The following is a 22,260-nucleotide window of genomic DNA, read 5'->3' as shown; positions in this document are numbered from 1 at the left end:
ACAAATGCAAAACCCTGTGCTACAGAAATGAGAGCTAGATGAACTACATACTTAAGAGAAAGAGAATACAAACGTCTTCCTGCTGTGAGTTTACCTCATGAACAGTTCCTAACAGCAGGACCAATCCCGCAGAGGAGGAAGGACGCACATTTATATCAGGGCCGTCTCTAACGCACTTTAAAAAGCACATGGAGCATTACAGCACGAATACAAGGTGGACCTAGATCAGGGTGGAACTAACTGCCCGCTAAATACGAGGAGATAAGTGAATCCCACGGGGACCACGCTGACTGAGGAATCTCTGCATTCGATTTATCATTTTACATTATTTAGGCTACTTCACGGGGAAATACCGTATCTCTGTCATAAGTTATGCTAATGGCTGGTACTACCATCTGTGAACTAAGGACCATCAGTCAGGCATAGTGTGCAATCTCTGAGTTATGAGAATAATATGTCATCTTTAAATGATTAATCATAGAGGGGCGGTCCGGGGCTTCCAGTGAGCTGATATGGTTGTGACGGGGACATAAGGCCATCACACAACACCATCCTATATCTCGACCTGTGCCCCTCCCCCTGCACAGAACACCATGGCCCTGTCCCTTCCAATCTGCTCAATAAACAAGCCTGGGGCAGGACCCAGACAGAGGATAATGGTTCACCTGGAGGTGACAGGAAAAGAAAACAGAGCTCTTTGCATAACGAATGCAGATAAGAGATAAGCACGCTGAAGCACTTAGGAATCTTGATAAAGGATTATCCAACATGTCCCAAACTGGATACATTTTCTTTTTTTCTTTAAAGCATGCTGGAGCACGTTTTTGGAGGAGCCAGTACTGCGGTTATTGTCCTGCTGAATTTGCAATGCTGATTGTAGGAAGCCATACTATTGATGTTGTGCTTCTGTGGTCAGAGAAATGGACTGAAAGCAGGCGTTCTCACATTTCACCCAGAGACATTATACTCCTTCTGTTAATGCCGTTAGTAATTCACAGGCCTTTGTACACACATCACTTTCTCAGCAGAGCCACTTAGCATCGCCTCGTCGTGTCGTTTGCGAGTCTGCGTCCGATGCCGTCTTTAGTTGCAGAGGAGGATGAAAGACCCGTATGAGCACCGCCGTGGCCAGACACAATCACAGCGAGCATAATTAATCTCATACATTTGAATGTGTCGGGTACTTGCTATGACTCACGCCACAGTTTAGGACACTTACGAGGGAGGGGAGCTGGGGGGCACACGGCACTTCAGCCGCCCTTGTTATGCAAGCAATGACAAAGGCTGGTGAGTTCAGCAAAGCGTTAGCAGCCTGTGGCCAAATTAGCCCGAGTCAGGACATACTGAACAACCGTGCACGTGTCCCGCTGCTTTGACTGGAGCACAACGAGAAGGCCCAACCTGAGAAGGAGGATTTGTTTGGGTGGTCTAGTTAAAGCCTACTGCTAAATGGGCAATGGTTCTGGTTGGAATGCTAATCAGCCCATTCCCCCTGCTGGATGGAGACATCAGAGGCAAATGGAGCTGCCTCTCTCTGGCTACACGGGGCTTCACGGTATCATTACATGGCTCAGTGTGCGTGTGTCAATGGCGGTGTGAGAAGGTGACAAATGGAGAGGGGGGGGGGGGGGGGGGTTGAGATAGACAACATGATGTTTACATTAGGTCTACTCTCTTGGGACTGTGCCAGCATCCAGCCATGCTGTGACACACATCACACGGGCAACGTGCTACCATTCATAATTAGCCTCTATTCACAGAGGCCTCATTTAGCATGCTATTATCAGAGATCATTGTTATTTCCCTCTATGTGCGTATGGAATCCCAGAGAGACCAACATGTCTACCGTAGATAACAGTGCTATTTTGGTTAACCCCATTGTGTACATAATACTGGAGACATACAACCCAGAGAGAATTCCCATCAGTGATTTCTAAGGATTTAATGGAGCATCGGGGCGCCAGAATATTCTCTAGACTTTTTCTGTCTCCTTTACTAATGCGAGGAATATAATTATCTGTTTTTGGGTAGCGGACAAGTCTTTTCACTTATTTCCACCCTTTTCACACTGCAAGCCAACAACACTATTATCACAAAAAAAAAAAAAAGAGTGTGGTTGGCGGTAAACTAACTTTTCTTCCATAAAGTAAAGACTTTGTCCAGTTTTCACATACTGGCGAGAGAGCCCACCTCCAGCACTAAACATGGCTCAGGTGTGTGAGGCCGACATGATGGATGATCCTGTTGTGAAGCTGCCCCTCTGCAGAGACCTGAGAAGACAGCTGGTAGATAAGGCGGGCCCTATATGAGAGCACATCTCCTCTTCACATCTATCCTCACCGCCACCAAGGCAGGAGGTCTTCACATGCCAAACCACAGATAGGGGAAGAGGGAGGGCCAGAGAGGGCGGGAACAGAGAGAACACTTTTTGCAGGTTTAGCCACCACCGTCTAGTGATAAAGACACTGGAAGATAAAGACCCACTTTGCAGATAAAAGACAAAAAGCGTAGAGCTTTGTTTGGGAGGAAAAGTAACATTTTCAGCTCGATAGATGGATAATGGTAATCTGTCCCTGGTTATAATCGCCTCCTCTCTTTCTTTGGGGTGGCTGAAATAAAAACCACAAGCTGCAAGAGAATGCACAAATAATGAAGTAACAAAGACTTGTCGTGGTAATTATTAAATAGTGAGCCTTAGCATTTTGCAGTGAATTGACCTTGTATCTTGTGCCAGTAACTTGGCAGGAATAGCATCGCTGGAAGTCAATTAAGAATGAAAGGAGGCTTTGCTCTCAAAAAAAAAAATGGCACTAGCTACAATTAGAATTCCTCTGGAGTTAATAAGCACAGCTGCAGGTCACAATCAACCGAAATGTTTTCTCGCAAAGTATGACATTAAGCGACACGTAAGATCTCACGTTCCAATGTTGACGGCGCCAAAATCGACTTCATTTTGCTGCTGCTGTGTTGAAGCGGGCCAATCTGTAACGCCCTGACACCCATTACTAGTTGAAGAATGACCTGGATCAATCAACCAGGCTGCGTGCTCTAAGATTCCCAGAACTGTGAAAAGGTGATTTGCCAGCAAATAACAATAATGAAAACATAATAGCAGAGAAAATTGCCTCTTGTGTTTCTCTGTGCGTGGCAAATGAATACTGAAAGTCGACTGCCGCAGACACAGACACCAATCAGGAGGACAGTATACCTGCTTTACAGGGATTGGCTTAGTTATGGAGACGCGAAGCTGGTGACCTCTGATCTCAATCACAGAATCTTTTTTCCGATGGCTGTGCGCTGAGGGCCTCTCCATGTCGCTGATACAGATTGGGAGCCCGCAATGCTACGCAACGACGGCTGGAAAGTGTGCAATCTTAAGACGAGAAGAGGGCCACTCCAGGCTGCACGAGTAGAGGGGAAGACGATTTCAACAGGCTCCGTGTACACTCTGATGGATGCCATGCGCACTGACCAGTTACCTATGCTCCGTAATTGGTCGCTTCTGATGACTCATATTTCCTGCCAGGTGTTCAGAGCACAAAAACCTGAAAGAAGTGCATAATTTTGTCCTATGAGCTGTTTTTTATTGAACCAATTTCTGTAGTAGGCCTATGTTATTTGGAGGAACATGTAAGACATGTGAATGTCAACCATATCTTAATATGTTTTTGAGTTCCATGATTACAAAAATCTGAAAATACAGGAGGAATGCACAGGCACTGTAGAAAAACATGGAACATCTGGCCCAAGAGTACAAAAATGAGTGAAAGTCTTATTTATTTTATCAGTTGCATAAAAGAAAGCCAAGATAAACTCCTAAAATAGTCATTCTGACCTCCGACACATTAGATAGATTACATGAAACGTAATGATAATGTCTAACGTCCTGGTTGTGCAGCTGGTCAGGGCACGGTGACAGATTCAAAGTGACGCCCAACACAAATGGATAAACAGACAGAGCGGAAGCAGTGACCTTATTTCATTGTCACACTATTCCAGCATATCATCAAAAATTAACATTCCACGTGTAGCTGGGTGCATTTTAGCCCAACCTCCTCTGTGGTGAAGAATGATTATTTCAATCATGTCACTGTAAAAGTCAAATTTGAGGAAAGAAGAACAGTTGGATTGGGCGTCGTATCCCACTGGAGTTTCCCACCCCATTATTCCCACACCACGGTCGGCTGCCTCATACTTCCTCCGTTGCTTTGATGATAACGCTCTTCGGCAGGCCGCCGAAGTAATGACCGTCTCTCAGCGTGGTACAGAGCGAGGCTGCACTGCGCTCTAATGTTTCGGCCTCACATCGGCCACATTTAACATGGACACTTGAAGCCAAATAGACACTTAAGTAGGCGACGAACCCGCAGAAGAATACAGATGTGCCATATGCAATCTGATGAGTGCAACTTTAATTGCTTTAATGCCTTGGGAACCAGCAATGAGATGATGAAAAGAAAAAGAAAAAAGGTGTTCACTCACCTCCCCCTCCTCCCAGAAGACTGGAGTTTGCTGAAAAGAGAGAAAAGAAATGGCTCAGTACACATCAGAGAGTAAGCAAATATGGATCATTCTATCGAGTCAGCAACATTTAGACATGACATTTTGGATTGTTTAACTGCACCTGTGTGCTTTTTCAAATACACAACTTTGTGATCTGAAACTCTTGTTTAATTACCGAATGTGTCATCATGCACTTATCTAATGAACAGAGGTACGACTGACAGCTTTCCTGAGATTGACAACGCAACAGAATGATTCATGAAACCGTCAGTAGATTTTCACAGCACTGGTAAGGTGTCAAGAGGAGCCTGAAGGAGCCTTGAATGATTATGATACATATATTATTTTTTTGGAGCACTTTCTCACTTAAACCTGTAATCACACGTTTGAATAGCTGTACCTGGCAACACAAGATTTATCATTTTTACAGTTGCTTCCAACAACAGACACCCAAAGGTAACACGAATCTCATCCAATAATGTGTTTACCCCATCTCCAACAGAGAGAAGTGATCACTGCGTGTGTGCCACTGTTTTTTCTTTGAATACTGAGTTTGGCAACAAACGTGTGACTCAGTCCGCAGCTGATTCCAATATACTCTACTTGGCAGATTTCTTGGTTGGAAACATGACAGAGGCGATGCTCAATAAAACGACGTGGTTCATTAAAAGCAATTAACAGCGGCCTGAAGTTTGAGACAGTTTTTCCAGATTTCACCGTGGCTTTGTCGGGCTTTTTTCTTTATAGGAACTTCACGCAAATCGTTGGACATAAGCTGAGAGCAGCTCTTCAGTGAAAGACTTGTGGTCCTAGAGAGTGAAGCTTCGCTCACTGGTATTCTGTTGTCAGCTTTAAGACAGTTTAATTTACGAACACTCATAGCATTGCTTAGCCCTGGGTTGTCAAAGCGAATCTACAACATTGAGTTGGTTCAAGAGAAGGTAACGTCAGCTATATTCCTGGAGATTGCATCATTAAAATCTGTCAGTTTGAGACATCCGTTGCACATGAGAGGAGAAAGATTAGAGGGGACTTACAGTACATCTGTTAATTTGGGTGTTACTGAAAGTAGGTAGCCTGTGCGTTTGAAGTGTAGTTCATCCAGCGGGCATTGGAAGAATCGTGCGCTGCAACATGCCTTTAATGATCTTCAGATCCAGCTATAGCATTGGCTATCATCAGCAGTGAACACTACCCCATTAAAAGCTTATTATTTCTGGATAACACTTTGGCGCACAAGCAACAGATGATGAACAAGTGGTATAAGGGAGCGCTCTCAAGTGACAGCCGCACAATCTTTTGGCTGTTTGTTTTTTGTTAAACGTGTATGAAGGGGACTTCTGGAGTTCACTCATTTTCCACACCTTTCTGTGGCACCATTATGGCTTGGCATTGTTCTCATTTGAGCACCACACATATACGAGTGGGCACAGGGACAAAGAAAGCTCTCCCGCTGCAGAATTTGTTCCATCAAAGGGCTTTTGTTATATGTGTGTGTGTGTGTGCATACAGTATGAGCATAACATACACACACAAGAAACAGCAACTCAAACAGGGATGTACTAACAATCCACTGTCATGTTTACAATAGCACCTCTCCAGGTTTTTCGGTGATGAAAAAGACACTCGTGCTCCGCCAGCTTTTGTTTCGCTCTGGAATCTATCAGCTATCAACAACAACAACAGACACGCAACTCAAACATGCATCTCCATGAACAGAGCCGCTTCTGTTCATATTTCAAAAACATTGATAAGTGCAGTCAAAAACAAAAGGGGAAAGGCTTTATCACCGGAGATACCTTTCATTTGAAGGTAAATGCTTAGAAACTTGCAGTATCACGTATATGTGTAGCTTCTCTTATGATGTTAATGTTTTAAGCGGGTTGTTGTTTATTTTATTATCAGCACAAAAGAATAGTTCCAGTGGCAGTTCAAGGCAAGCTAATAGTCTGCTAGTCTTCAGAAAAGTCTATCATCATTGTCTAGTCTCCTGGGGAGCCTTCCTATTCCTGGACTATTAAAACACTGGGGTTTAATTACCTGGCATTATGGAAATGCATACCTGAGGGGGGCGCTTCATTTACTCCACACCTAATCAGAGATGAGGTTGCTAATCAGTCTGACATAACTCCTGTGTGTGTGTGTGGTGTGGTGGGGTCGTGGTAGCAGTGAACGGGGTAGTCTGAGGCTCGAGATGTTTGATGCTTTCTAACCAAATGTGACTTGGTGTGATCACGGCAACAGCCCACTGGGAGACGAGGAGCGTTCGACAGCCATCTCATCTCTGCAGTGGGTTTGATAAATGTGGAAGTAGGGAGGGGTAAAAAAATAAATAAAAAATGCTGCTTTATGCCGTTTCATTTCCCCTCTCCCTGCATCCTCTCCTTTAACGATCAGAATGTCATGAAACGTGTTTTGGCAGTTTATCTTAAAGCACACTGTGCTGCTTAAGCACACAGAATATCTGTAACCTACAGAGGCAGTGAGCTCAGCCCACAGCGATGCATATCAAGGGAGACATTAAAATCTCAAAATGGTTGGGGACTTGCTTTGACAATCCGTCTTCAAGCATGAGACAAATAAGAAACAGCTGGCAGAGGAGCTAACCTGCAGCAGCACACGGAGCGGCCCTACACTCTCGGCAGCAAAGGCTATTAGCTAGTGCCTCATTCAGTGCGACTTGCCAGGGAAGTGCTTCAATTATCCTGAGTGAAAATCAAAACAGAAATCCATATTCGGCCACATCCACCCCATAATGCATATTTTATAAAGTGTGTATTAATTATAAACTAGCTCTGCTTGCTGCTTGAGCCTGCCCTGGGCTCAGTCTGACTATCTTGTGGTGGATCAACACATTTCTGCCTTTAGGGAAGCAGTAAGAGAGCCAACAATTAGTATTATCAGAAGACCATTATCGGTTCCTTCTTCAGTGCGTACACGTGGAGTTGTCTCTTTGAATGTATGTTTAATGGGTTTTTGACTTTGCCGTCCTCTCTTCGATGTCCGCCGGTGCGTGGCCCCTTGAGAATTCCATGAATCAATTAATCAATTCATCCTTCAAGGACAGAACAGACCACATCTCCTGCGTTGCCTCACGCCTGTGTCTTGGCAATAAGGATGCACTTGAACACACCGCAAAGACTTTTGCCAACGGCCAGTTAGCACGTAAGTTTTGCGCCTGCGTGAGAGGAAATAAGTCTCCACAGCAGCAGGTGGGGGTGGTCTGTGCAACCAAATGTAAAATGCCACTCCAAAAGGGAAACCGAAAGAAGGACGTAAGCTGTTATAATACATGCCTGTCACAAAGCAGCGTGTGCATCAGGGCCTTCAAACTACTTTAAGGATCCTATCAAGTTGGACAAAATACTGCAGTAATCTTTGAGCTTTAATATTTCAGAGGACCTGAATATTTACTGTAGAAATTAAGAAAAGCCTTGAAGATTTGTATCGGCTGAGTTAATGAGAAGAGAGAGTGAAACCAAAGTGGTAGGCTGGGACTTTCCATTTGTCAGGAGTGCTGCTGTGAGCCGTCCCGGTAGCAACCACAACATGGGCCATAAATCTCAGTGGAAGGGCTCCCCAGACTGCCTGGAGATGTCAGGTCATTAGGAACTGCTGGTCCACGGCATTAGGCTTGCCCATCAAACATATGCCTGAACTGTCACTGTGGGAGGACCTACTTCCTGTCTGCCCTTTGAACTCCTAACCCCCGCAGCAGCCTCATTTATCCCCCGGCCAATGACGACGCAGCGGAGCCGCTGCTCTGTATTTTGACGGCGAGAACTTATTGATAAGAGAACTCTAGCCGGAGGGCGCAGGCACAGTTTATGGTTTGTGGCACTGCGTCAGGAAGCCGGCACAGACACAAACACAGCGAGAAGGGGACGGTGAAGCCACCCTCTCGTCTCAGCGCGTCCATATATTTGCAGAGCGTTCATAAAAGCGGCTCATGTGAGTCCTGTGTATGCAGAGGGTAGTGGGGCATGGATCTGGGCTGTGCGTTCGGTGTCGTCAGCAGAGCCCTAGCTCATGCGGTGAGATGGGAAGTGCTAGTGCACAGCCACAGAAGCTCAAGGCAGTAAACAGATTCACCGTCTACCTTCTGGTCTCTGCCACCCTAACTGAACCCTTTAAATACGCGCCATCATACACACTTCCCCTTATCCTCTCGCACACTTCTCAATAAGCTCAGAGGTTAATAGCGTACTCTGCCGTGACTCTGGGATAAAAAGGTGGGGTACAGAAACTAATAAAAAAGATTTTATGGTTCAGGTTGCCTGCTCTGTTGTGGATAGATGAGTCCAAAGAAATCTTGGAACAATTTTTCAAAGCAACCAGGGCGGCCAATGCAATATAATGCTCCCAGCCCATCTGTGTCTGCACAGTAACTATATCGGAGTCACATTAACCGTCTTCGGGACGATCTTTGCTATGTTCTATAGCAACAGCATGCTGCGTCATATCAGCAGATTTCAGTATCACTCCCTGTCTTTTGAAGCGTGTCTTACCTGTCCACAAAGAAGCATTTCTCATTTTAGCAAATCCAAAACACACAAACTGCCACAAACTAGGTCCATAGAGCTGCTCTTATGAACGGGGAGTCACATCTTTTTGTTCTCCATTCTCCTGCTTTAATTAGAAATCATATTCACAGCTAATTTGACGGGCACAAATTAGCATCCACAACACAATGAACTGCAAATGGGAGGCCTGAAATAATGAAGAAAATAGTTCAGAGACACAAAAAGACTATCATTTGTAGACTTGGTTGACACTTAGATGGTTATTAGACGTTCTTCTTCATAGTGTTCTGATGCTTAACATGTCAGCTGTGAATGGCGATGTTCAAAGAGTCAGTGGAGTGAATTCTTTTTGAGTGGAACAATGTGCTGCTGCACACTTCTCCACTCCGCCAGCTTTCCTAACAAGCAGTGCTACTGAGCCTGTACACACACACACACACACAAGCTCACACATGTGCGTGCACTTACGTGCCACAACCAACCAACTCAAATATTCAGGCTAGGATGTAATATCTAGAGCAGCCCCTATCATGTCTGTGGAGCTCGGTGTTACACTGACACAATTCTAACCTTTAATGATGGGGCCTTTTTTCTCTTTTAGTAGCTGCCGAAGTTCGCACAAATAGAAATAAAAACTTAAACGAGCCACCAGTTGTGGGATGAGAGAGATGCAACAGTGGCATTTCCTATTTGTGGCACATCAAAAATGCATGCTTCACCACACACGCTGCCTCATCTGATGATACTGGGTGGCGTTTTTGTTCTTTATAGCTTCTAGTGGTCCCTGAGGAGCCTGACTGAGCCAGACAAACATGTGGTAGAGGTGGCATGATCCCAACACACACACACACACACACACACACACACACACACACACACACACACACACACACACACACACACACACACACACACACACACACACACACACACACACACACACACACACACACACACACACACACACACACACACACACACAAAAAGCCTGGCATACTTCCGTCAGAAGTAACTGCGGCTGCAACAAGTAGAGTACACAAAGGTTCTACTCCACACAAGAGTGTGCAATGTGTCAGAGAATTACACAGTACAAGTACATACAAGTATTTACTGAAATGCTAACCGCACGCCATTGAGGTTTCAGGTTTCATTGGTGGGGGCAATGCTACAAACAATAAAGACACACAAGTGAAACATTGATTCGACGCTTGCAGACATCAATTTAGACAAAGTGTGGAAGTACATTTAGCTGCCAAGGTAAAAGGGTATGTTTGAAGCCAAAACCTGCCACTGTTCAACTCTGACGCTTGCGTATTTTTGGTTTAATTGCATAGAATTGTGCTAGTTTTAACATTGTATTTTGAAAAGATTGTGCCCGTGTCTGCTGTGAAGCACAACAGCAAATTAAATTGAATTTAGAGTGTACTGCTAGCTTTATATCTCCTGTCTTCCACACCAGCCTACAGTGAGTTGCAGGGTTATTCTGCATTGTAAAAGTTTAGGAGGAGCTTGTTGCAGAGTTGCAGACCTTGTTTGCATTCATTGGGCCGTTATGTTAAGTTGATTAGGTGCCGGTCACATCATCAAGCAGGTCTCATTTCTCATATGTATTGATACCCAGAGCTCAGCACAAACAAAATGCCCATTAAGTCGGATGATGGGTTGAACTTTTGGCTTCTCTGTAGTATTTTCAGTTCAAGCTATTAAAAGCTCATCCGGCTCAAACGTGCAGCCTTTTGCTGTGGGATTCCTCGGGTACCTTGTGACACCGTACCAAATCAGCCATGTTTGTTGTGGTGTGAAGCAGCGTTTGACTCGTGACGGCGTCGCTAGCTTTGGAAGAGACTCAAACGCACATAAAAGGCTTTAGTGTTCAAATTCACTGCAACAACAATGATGTGAATTTAATTTTAGGCTGGATTTATTTTTGAAATAGTCAGGCGACCGTGGCTTGCTCCTTAAACCTATTCATATTCTTAACAGCACGTGTCAGATACTGTTGATGGCTGAAATGATGTTGTTTTTGCAGCATCTTTTTAGAACCATAGCGGTAGTGTTATGATGTCTGAATGCATCAATGTGACAACAGGGTGGTGTCACAGTGATTAATCCCTTTCCTCCGCAGTCTTGTCACCTTCATAACAAAGCAACAATACCAGATGCCAAAGCCAGCCCACACGTCTATTGTTATAATTACCTGACCTTCAAATCCACATTAATGAGCCCAGGATGATCCCATTCTCTTTCATCATTTGGCTTCCGAGCCCTCCTTTTATCTAACAAGGTCACCTTTCACAACACCGCTTCTCCCTGAAATACACATCCCCCTCATAAATATACATCTACCTGCATCTGCTCAACCCCCAATCCTAAGAAGGGAGCTTGGAGAAATTACAAGAAAATAAAGCTGTAGGTGGGCTCTGCAAAGCGCAAGTTTGTATTTCTTGTGAAGTTGACACCAAGGGAAAGTCAATGCCACCAAAGTCAGACACAGAAAACAACTTTCTAACGAAGTGTTGCTGAATAATTGTTTTCAACAGCAAAGACACAGCCTATTAACATGAACTAAAAAGACTCACTGCGAGGGGGGCAGCGCAGGGAGCGGGGGTTGATTGGATGAAGTCGTTTCGATCCGTTCCCACTATTTTAATCACAAATGCGATGCGGTGGGCAAAACATCGGCTGCGGTTTGTGAGAAACCACAAGTACAATCGCAGGAAAACAACACATTCAATTATGCATTTCTATTCTATTTTGGACACATTTTACAGCGCGTGTGTGTGTTGAGAGCACTCGTATGTGTTCAGATTAAACCAGTTAATGACGCATGTAATCTTTATAGTGGAATATTCTTACATATATTAATTCATGTCTTGGCATCGCAGAGCACCTCATTGCTCACAGGACTGAGGCGATCCTGCAGAACACTATTAACACATGAGACACTTACAGTGTATGCAAGTGCATGCATTAGTGTACTAATGCACACTGGACACGATGTCGTTTTAATATGCATGCAGCACAGCAAGATATTTCGACTGATATTCAACAACCCTGTGCACGTGTGCCAACTTTGAAGAGGCCCCATCATTTTCTGGTTGAGATGAAACAGTTTATCTGCAGACTTCACAGGGCCCGGTGCCACAGCGGAGCTCTGGCAGGATTTGGGCCAGCAGCTGCATATTATGGATTTATCCAGTCCCATTTCTGGATTTATCAGCCTCGCGTTAATGCAGCCTCTTCCTTACTGGCAATCAGGCCTGTTGGTATGGTAAAGACCCGCATGGCTCCTCAGGGCCTTCACAGTCCACTACCCCCAGCTAGGTACCCGCCAGGCAGCCAGACAGGTCCTCTCACTATATCCAAAATAACATGGCTGAGATTCCCCCACACGGAGGAGCCAGGACGGCATTAAATTGGAGATTCTCAGCTACTGAAGTGTGGTTTCTGAATCAACTTACTTACATATCACTGCTTTCTCTTTGCAGAAAATAGAAAATGAGGGCCTTGCCCTCGACAGCCAGGCCACGGTACATAGACTCAGAATTAGACTCCCTTAAGTGCAGAACATTGCATTAAGGAAGAGTGCATTGTCTATTTTTTTTAATACTAAATGTATTTTAACTTCTCTTACTTCCTTAGCAAAATGCACTTAACCGGCACTTAAGAGAATCCATTCCTGCCAGCGTCTATTTGATCACAGCGGTGGAAGTGTTGAGGTGATGTGTGAAGTGAGCCTCGGCTCCAGTAGTACTCCGTTTATGTCACAGAGACTCATCTCCCTCGAGCGCCAACTGCAATCAGGCTGGAGCAACTCAATCATAAGTCCAGAGGAGATATATCATTCATGTTACCATGGTGAAAAAAGAAAAAACAAAGGCATGTCGCTCTCTGCTCGGTGAGCATGGAGGCTGCTCAGCTGAACGGTTGGACTTCGACAGCTTGTGTGTACATTTATTTTTGTAGAACATTAATGGGAGACTCTGTAACCTACTAATACACATGACAATTCTGAAGTCTGTAACAGAGAGGTGACTATATACTAAATTATATCAGGATATAGCGGTGGATATGGTCCGGTTTTACTGCAACACTATCAGACAGACATTCCTTTTGCCTAAACACACAGCACTGAATCAAGTGTAACACAGTCTAAATGAAGACACGTCAGCTCAGTCCACTGAAGTAGGTGATGAAAGCGCCTACAAAGATAAGCCAATCCTCCTTGGATGAGAGATGAGCTCATAAATAATCATATCGTATTTAACAGTATATTGTTTGCATCTTGCAATAAATATTAATATGTTCTTGATCACTTTGTGTTGTGTCTATTTGCCTGTTCTGTTGCCTGTTCTGTTTTGAGGCACTGCTGGCCCTTCAATGTCATTTATAAATGCTTTGTAAGGCATAGATAGTCCTCACTTTAGATGAGGTCACACAAAACACTTTACTAACGAGTAGTAACTACCTTAATAAATCATGAATTAATCATGAATTGCAGTATTAATATGCGTTTATAAAGCATATATTAACATAGTCCCTAACCATTAGTGCATATCTAAATCATTATATATATAAATGCATGAATAATGTACATCTAAATAAGTTATTCATCATTTACTAACACTTTATAAATTATCTTATTAATCATCTACAACTCCTTAATAATTGGTTTGTAAAATATATAATACTTCATTTACAAATGGGGAATACATAATTTATAAAGTATGAAAACACAATAATGAAACACATAATAGACCGGCTTATTAATCAAGAATAAAACATTTATAACTGTTATGAACTGCATACTAATGAATTATTAATGTAGGAACAATGCTTTATAAATGATGAATTAAGTGTTTACTCATACTTAACTAATGCTTCATAGTGTGTAGTTATCATAAAGTGCTACCGCAAGTTGTAACAGTTTGATCATAATGGGAGGTTTTTACTTTGAGGAAGGTTATTTATTTCTCATACTTTGTACGAATTTAAGAGTAGAAAACTGCAACAGAAACAGCAGTTCTACAAACTGGTTTTTGAATGCAAGTTAGGGCGATTATTTCCATGCCCTATAATCATAGCGCAAAAAACAACATGCAACAACGTGCATTGATATCCCACTCGGTTATCTCCCTGCTAGATAGTGTAAATACTATCGCGCTAACAGCAAACGAGGGTTCTCACATACAGAAATACCTCACAGCTCCTGCCTTTTGAAAAACGTTGGAATTAGCTATAGGCACAGAAAAGTCACGGCCTGCGACAATAATAGTCGTATATTGCTTTGAGCTTCTTTCTTTTGGAGCGCCTATGGATCACACGACGTTCCCTTCGGTGCATCTTCAAACAAGCATCTGGGGTTTTTTTCCCCTCACAAACTCATTCACACCGAATCACAGCAGATAGTTTCCTGCTCACTGGTATCTGCAGCCTTTTGTTGAAACAAAAAGAAAAAGACCACATGTTTCAATTGCTTATTCAAGGAGCTTTTAAAAAGCGAAAACAGAGCGCCGACACTATGACGATTATACAATCAGATAAGCAGTGTTTTCCTCTTGGCAGTGGCAACTAAATCTGAGCTTGAATAAAACAACAGAGAAGAGTTAAGTGTACCATCTTTTTTTTGTTTGTTTTCCATTTGGTTGCCCAGTATTGAGAGCTGTGGTTCTTTAGTGTTCTGCAGTAATGCTCATTTCTTTATGTCAACTGTATTGATACGACCCATCACTGGATCGTAGGAAAAACGAGGTAAGTCTACTATAAACATATTGCTTTCAGCTAAAGAACATATATGGCTTGCATCCGTTTCTGTATCAGAAAGTGTTGCTCCTACATGCACAGCAGAACGGGACACACAATCAACCAAATCAAACTAAATAATTGACAGCCACGTTGCCGGCTGAGAGACTGAAATGGTTATCTTGGGGATACTTATCCAGGAGAATAGATTGACAATGGTTATATCTCTCTAAATGATATTGCCGTCCTCCTGCTGAACTTTGCAGTGCTGCTTAATTGCAGCTGTTAATTGGCACGCCTCCAAGCTCTTTATTTTATTGCTGAACCCCAACACACACACACACACACACACACACACACACACACACACACACATGCACTGTAGCCATCGTGATGTTGGGTTATGTGCTAAAGCCAAGATTTACACAAGATTTTCTCCCACCGACGTACTGATGAAAAGGACGTAACCATTGTGTGGAATATAAATGGGCGAGCATTAGAGGGACTTTAGGGTTTATAAAAACCTCTGTGACAGCCACCGGCTTTCCCACCAGGAGGGTTTACGTGAGGGTGCCAGCTCCGGCAGATGACGGGAGGTGTTCTTTCTCAGGAAGGTGCCGTGCAGGACTCCAAAGTCCTTCTCAAATAGCACCAACAGTTCCCATCTCATATTGGAGGTGAGCAGCCCGAGAATGTGGCTAATAACGAGATGAAAACCCTGCGGTCCTTCTAGCCCAACCAGGCCAGTTTTACACAACACTGTCGGCTTTAGTGTTCCTGTGTTAGAGCCTCTACAATAGGAGGCGGGGCGGTGAACAGATAGCTGCTTCACTCTGGCAGCTCCGAAACACCAATCAAACACTAAGTCACGCCAGCACACTAGTTACATTGTGAGGGGCCCGTCACTTCTGGAGAGCCAATTTATGTGGCTTTTACACATGCTGAAGTAAATGAAGGTTTTTTTTTTGAGGTACACAACCCAAGACTGTGAGGCTGACTGAAGAGCGGAATGTGAAAAAGGAGAAGAAAACACAGGGAGCAGGCATCCCTTGAAGATTTATTTAACTCACTACTCTTTGTAATTCCTATTCCTTACTCACGGATGACCCCACATTAACACTCAATTTTAATGGCCTTGATTTCCTGAAGACTCAGATCCCATTGTAGACTAATATAAACCCACCCTCGCACGAGGCTAACAAAACTCTCCAGCAGGTAGGAGCCTGGGAATGAAGAAAAAACAGAATCTCGCCCAAAAAAAAAAACAGCAGATACAAAGAAGGATGAAATGAAAAGCTCCAGACAGCCTGCAAAGGAATTCTGCATACAATCAAACAAGAAGGGATAAAATAAACGCCGAGAGAGGTGAACAGGATTTGTTTGTAATTCAGATTGGGAAGCCAAACATGGAGGCAGAGAAACTGGATTAATTCATGTGTGTTGCTGAGAAGAACTCCATGAGGACAAAAGGCTTTCTCTCTCTTGCAATTTACAAGTTACAAACCCACCATTTTTGGTCAGATACTATATAGGTATTTCCTGCCATTTCCAAATATCCAATGTGGCTGAAGAAGCAGTTTGATCCTCAGTGGGTTTTTTTTTAAACACCAAGTCATCCAGCAGTCCCTAAAACTATGGCCCTGAACGCTGTTGCAGTGGAGGCTTAATAAGTTGAGTTCCTACAAAGAAATTAGCTTTTTAAAATTCATCTAAACAATAATGTCAGAGGGCAGGCGGACCTTTTGTGTAACCACACGCTCTGCACAAGTCGACGAGACCTTTCCGTTGTCAATACTACCTATAGTGAGGCTGTTTCTGGCTCGATGAGACGGACTCAGCAGTAACCCTGCATCCCAAGGACACATCATTTGAAATGCATTGGTTGCCACGGCGATGTGATATATCCTTTTCCCAGAATTAACCTCCTCCAGTGTCTCCTGTCACCGGCCAATCAGGGACTATGAGTAGGGACAGGTCCCGAGTCCTCGACAAACAAACAGAGCACTTCTCGTGTGTTTACCAGCTCAGGGGGCTCGCGGTAAAACATGACAAATTGCTTGAAAGATCTCACCGGTCAGTGAGCCACATGTTTGGTAAATACAATCTAATTTAGTTAAAAAAAAAAAAAAGAAAAATCTTTTTGTGAAGGGTAAAGAATGGAAATGTCTGTGACCTCTATTAGAGGCAGAGATCTATCTGTATTCCAACGTTACATCAAGCGTGAGGCCGAACAGTCGGCTCCTGCCTCTGTGTCTCCAAATAGTAAATGTGAGTGCATTGTTGAGGAGAGAGAGAGAGAAGGGAAGGGAAGCCACAGATGGCTAAAAGCATACGTGATTAAAATGCAATTCAGTTAGGGAGGTGAGATGGATGAATGACCTAAGTGGAATCGGCAGCTGCACAGGTAGACTGACTCGGACTAAACTGGTGTACATCAGTGGGTTTCGATTCGTCTCACAGCCTCGTTGCCACTAGTTAAACATCTGGAAAAGAGTTAAGATGACGATTCGATCACGGATGCAATTACTGCGCATGGATTTCACATTGTACATGAAGAATTCGGTTACAAACGGAAACCACGAAATATGGACAAACTCCCGATAAGATTACTGAAAGCAGAGCCGAGTGCTTTCAATCTTTTTAATTAAATGCCAAGGCATCTCTACACAGCGTAATAACCGGCACACTGCTAAATTCAGATTTGGCATCTTTGAGCCTTCTCCCCGAATACACTGAAAGAATATGACACTGTCTGTATTAAAGCACCACATCAAAGAAGAGCGACTTTGTGATCATTAATGGAAGTTCTAATTACTGAGGAACCACCAGTAGAGGAGTGTTCGTCACTTATGAAGCTGGACTACCCTCCAAAGCATTTAATTGGCTTATCGCTCCTTCTGCTTCACAGAAACACAAAAGAAACAACTTCAGACGCATTCAGAGGAACATTGTGTGACGAACCCGCACAAGGTTGTCACCCAGCAAAGTCACACGCTTTCATTAGTCAGCAAGACGGGAAATTTGACACTAAATGCGGTTTTTGATTGAAAAAAAGACGGCAGAGAATCTTAATTAGGCCCAGATCATTTAGAGACGTGTTGCAAAATGTACGAGGAAGAGCTTTCAAATGCATTCTTTATGTAACCTTAAATCCCACTACAAATCATTCCATGCTTCTCTGCAAAATCTCCTATGTTCCAAGCACCAGTAAAGTCCTAGTAATGGTGTATCCGTCAGCTTGTCTGATGAAATAAACCCTTCATTGGTGTGGCAAACAAGCTCTATGTTTGCCACTGCTTGTTCAATCTTATTCATGAGTAATACGAGGGAAGCTGATGCCTCCTGCCCAGTGCCGCAGTGGAAGAGAGAGGATGTGGTTTAATCTTCACTTCCATCTTTAATGAGATTTGATGCAGGATGAGGAAGCATTGCTAAAACACAATGCAGGCCCACCGAGCTGCACATAGCAGCGCAATCGATGCTGGGTGATAAAGTGATATACATCAACCATTAGGACTGTAACAAATTATTTCTTGTGGTTAGCTGTGTCAGTCCCTCAGACAAAGCTGAGAAAGAGAGAGAGCACTAACTCATGTAGAACCCGAACAAAGACAGGAGAGGTGGAAACTCAAGAGCAATGCAAGTAGTGCAGGATTAACCTCTCCAGTCACTCTGGGCTTAAATGAAAAGGATCGGGTCAAATTCACTGCCCTCTGGTCAGCGTTCCCTGTTGGGTTAGCATGTCTGGTAGGTGGGAGCAAGCATGTGTGTGGACTGCAGCCATGTGAAAGAGGACTGGGAGAAGACACGCACTTGATTGATAGGATTGGATATGCGGACATGTTATTTATTTATTTTTCTAATCTAAAAGAGAGAAGAAACATTTGGGCCACAGTCTGCTATGTTCTAGCTACAAAGTCTGAGCGTGTCCCTGAAGACTGTGAGGAATGAAAACATACTGGTGTGGCCGGCTCCGGGAGCACCGATACCCTGTCGATACCCCTCCCTGCCTTTCCTCCCCCCTCCCTGCTCAAAGAGAGGGAGCATTCATTCTTCAATTTGGCCCTAATCAAGTTTAAATCGAGTTAACAGCTGTACGTCAATCTTTTGGAGAACTCCGGTTGCAGATATGTAATCTCCAGCGATGTCTCCTGGGCATATTTAACTCGTACATAAATACAGGGATTGTCTCCTGCAAATATATAATGTGTCACTGCTGGCCAGACAGCAGGTATTGGTTACAGCCCGACAGTCTAGACAGGCGGCGTACTACCTTTGAGAAAAATGATACGTATTTATGTATTTTCACTTTAAGTTGAGATTTGTGCAACAGAAAGACGGAGGAAATTGATTGATTGAGAGGAATTGATTCCAATAAGGTTTTAAAACAAACACACATCCTCCTCTTTGTGACATGCAGACACATAAGGAGCTAATAGACAGACCCTCTCGTACAGATGTCTCTCACACGCTAATAGTTGGACTGCTCTGTGACGGCCAGTGCTCCGTTTGGGAGGCTTATTAAGCAGGAGGCTACATTCAAGCTAGCAGAAAAAAAACGAGAGGGGCCCGCAGTGTCTCTTGGTCGACTAATGTAATCTATGATCTCTCCCATCCCAATTAAAAGACGAAATGGCCTCAGAACAGCTGTAAAGGGAGGCCTCGCAGGAGTGCACTAACCGCTGTTAATGTCAGAAGTCTCATTTAAAGAGCAGCATCTGTTTAGGCTCCACGCGAGGCCTCATGCCTCGGAGATACAACCCTGCCCCATCTGGAGCGTCGTAGCGCTCCGTCCTCCACTCACGCAGCAGACAGACACTCGTATTGTTTCGCTCAAGTCGGGAGACAACTTTGACTTTAAATGTTTATTCAGCTTTGTTTTGAGGTGAACGAGACTATTTCTTAGGTTACACTTTATTGATTTGCCCGTTAACAGGTCCTCATTGGAATGTATGCGAGACACTAAGTATCAAACTGAAATTGTGAGAGCTCAACTCTAAAACCGCAGGAGGGGCAAAAGGATCAGTAAACATCAATAGCTGCTCAACATCGAAACATTCAATCAAAGTGCAGCTATTCAGCAGCAATAATAAACATATCTGGATTGAAACAGTGCATTGTCTGAATCACAGTGAAGGCTGGTTGAATTAGAATATGACGGTGTTTTTGAGAGCTTTGGTTGGTGATGTTTAATATAAATTGATTATCACATATATAAATAATAGGTGCTGACGTTGTAAAAATGCTGAAACCACCTAGCGTAGACACACTTTGTGCAGGAATGACCAAAGAGAAAGTTAATGCTGTGTGTGTGTGTGCGTGTGTGTGTGTGTGTGTTTCCCAAAGCCATTAAAATGAACTCAGCTACGGATGGACTTTATTGTTTCACTTCTCAGAACCGGTAGCCTGTAGCTTCCTTCACATCTCTCTTCTGTCCACTGTTTGCTGTGATTCAAGGAACAGGAAACAGCGGTGCATGCAGCCAGGAAATGGACTGCCAAGTTAGAGAACAGAAGGTCCAGTAAGAAACAAAATGACAGTTATTTGTTTGGGAAGACAGCGGAAGGATGTTCACTTCAGCAAATCTGATCAGATAATTCCATAGTTCAGTGGCCTGCAACAGGAAGTACGCCCATGCATGTCCATCACTCCAGTCTAAACACTGATTATGTCATGGCTCCACGAGGTCATTTTCTTTTTCTCTGGTGTTATATTAGAAATCTGCTAATATAGAAGACTTTAAGTAAGAGTTATATTAATATGTATGTGGGCAATACAATATTATTGTCAGCACTTAATATCTGATATTATATTGACTGGCTTTATAGAGTTTATGATCAATACCAATGACAATGCATGCTTTGCCAGCTACAGATACTATTGGCTTTTTACAACTCACTTTCCAAGCCTTGCTCTGATTTGGCACAAACACGGCCAACAAATTGTATTTTCAAATCACTTCGATTCCCCATCTACTTCCCATAAACACTTCCAACCACTATTTGATGGTGTGTGTGTGTGTGTGTGTGTGTGTGTGTGTGTGTGTGTGTGTGTTCAACTTTGTGTAATTTCCGCTTGAAATGTTTACAGTAAACTCCTACCCAACCTATGTAGTCTATGTACCGTAAGTTAAAATAGTAACAGTAGACTATTTTTGACTTTTTTTAGGTGGCAGGAATGAAGATTTCTCATCCTCAACCTTTATTGTTACGGTTTCAGAATGATGAAGACAATTGAAGAACATTTAGATACAAAATAGGTTTTTCTTTTTTCAAATGATGTACAGACTTTCTATTATCAAATATAGTGCTTATAGCTGCCGAGCCCCAAATGTTTACAATGTCTGGCCCCGCCCCTGCATCCCAAAGCACACAATCTCAAACGCAGTATGTTCAAGCCAAAAAAAACAAATGACACAGCAATATTATTATTGCAGACTATGGATTGTGATACATTACATGTTCACTCGAGTAGGAATTGTTCTCTAATTAGCTTTTCTGTGCCAATTGAAGCCAACTTTAAAACTAATGTACATTGAAATCCAAACTAGTGTATTCTCATGGGTAAGATGGCAGATTCTAATGGGGAAAGAAGTTCTGTTATGGGCTATAATTGCCACAATAGGCACAGACATCTACTAAGAACCTGCAATTCATTAACAATGTATTGTGTGTATTGTTTAGTGTGACCTGAAAATAAATCCATCCTCCATCAGCTCCTTAAATGCGTCTCTTTTGTTCACACTGTGCAGTTTGAGTTTGCTATACATGCTAAACCTAACGACAAATGGTTTTCTTCACAGGTGCCTGTATTTCACGTAAGTGGGTAAAGATGATTATCAGATGTATGGGCCTGATTTATCTTGGCTGCACACATGCACCGACTCATCAAAAAACAATAGCAGAAAGCAGCTGGTCAGCATGCACACTCAGCAGCTCTCAGGTAGCCCAGATTAGGGAAGAAATATTGGTAATCAAGTTTAACACGTACACAGACCTGCAATTTCCATATGCTTGGGCCTGATTCATGGCCTATATGTAAAATAACAAAGTACACCAAAATGTAGCATTTAAAGTCAAAGAGTAAAAGAGTTTATTGCAACAAGGAAGACCCGTCAATGGTGTTGCAACTTGTCCTGGTCACTTATATACAGTTATGTAACGTCTGTAATGCAGTGTTACTAATACGTGCCATTGTGTCGTGTGCACCTTATAAGAATCAATACTCACGACACCTCATAGCTTTGAGTATGTGGGCAATGTATTGCATGCTGTATTTATGAGATGCCCTCTGCTCATAATGCCTCGTCTCATTAAAAACTGTGTACAAGCCACCAGCCTCCATGTTTACCTCACTCTGTGGAACATTATCTCCGTGTGTCATCATTCAAGTCCTACTTGAGTATCTTTGGCAGAATAAGCTCAATTATTTCCTCAGAGATTAATTGCCTCCGATTTTTGACAAAGTGGGGCAGCGTTGGAGGTATTTTCCC

The 22,260-nt window shown here is 43.2% G+C and overlaps 1 protein-coding gene across 3 annotated transcripts in view; it reads right to left on the bottom strand.

Moving 5' to 3' along the window:
• The window catches only part of macrod2 (mono-ADP ribosylhydrolase 2), a 377,161-nt gene that overhangs the window by 261,961 nt on the left and 92,940 nt on the right, over positions 1–22,260 (bottom strand). For all 3 annotated transcript variants that reach the window (XM_076077082.1, XM_076077083.1, XM_076077084.1), the window contains exon 4: positions 4,483–4,512. In XM_076077082.1, coding sequence (XP_075933197.1) covers positions 4,483–4,512 — 30 coding nt within the window. The remainder of the gene's footprint in view (positions 1–4,482; positions 4,513–22,260) is intronic.

The sequence above is a fragment of the Anarhichas minor genome, unplaced genomic scaffold, assembly GCF_050575085.1.
Source record: "Anarhichas minor isolate MPS153535 unplaced genomic scaffold, ASM5057508v1 ptg000058l, whole genome shotgun sequence".
NCBI lineage: Eukaryota > Metazoa > Chordata > Actinopteri > Perciformes > Anarhichadidae > Anarhichas > Anarhichas minor.
The sequence above is the reverse complement of the archived record's forward strand: the minus strand, read 5'-3'. Positions and strand labels throughout refer to the sequence as shown.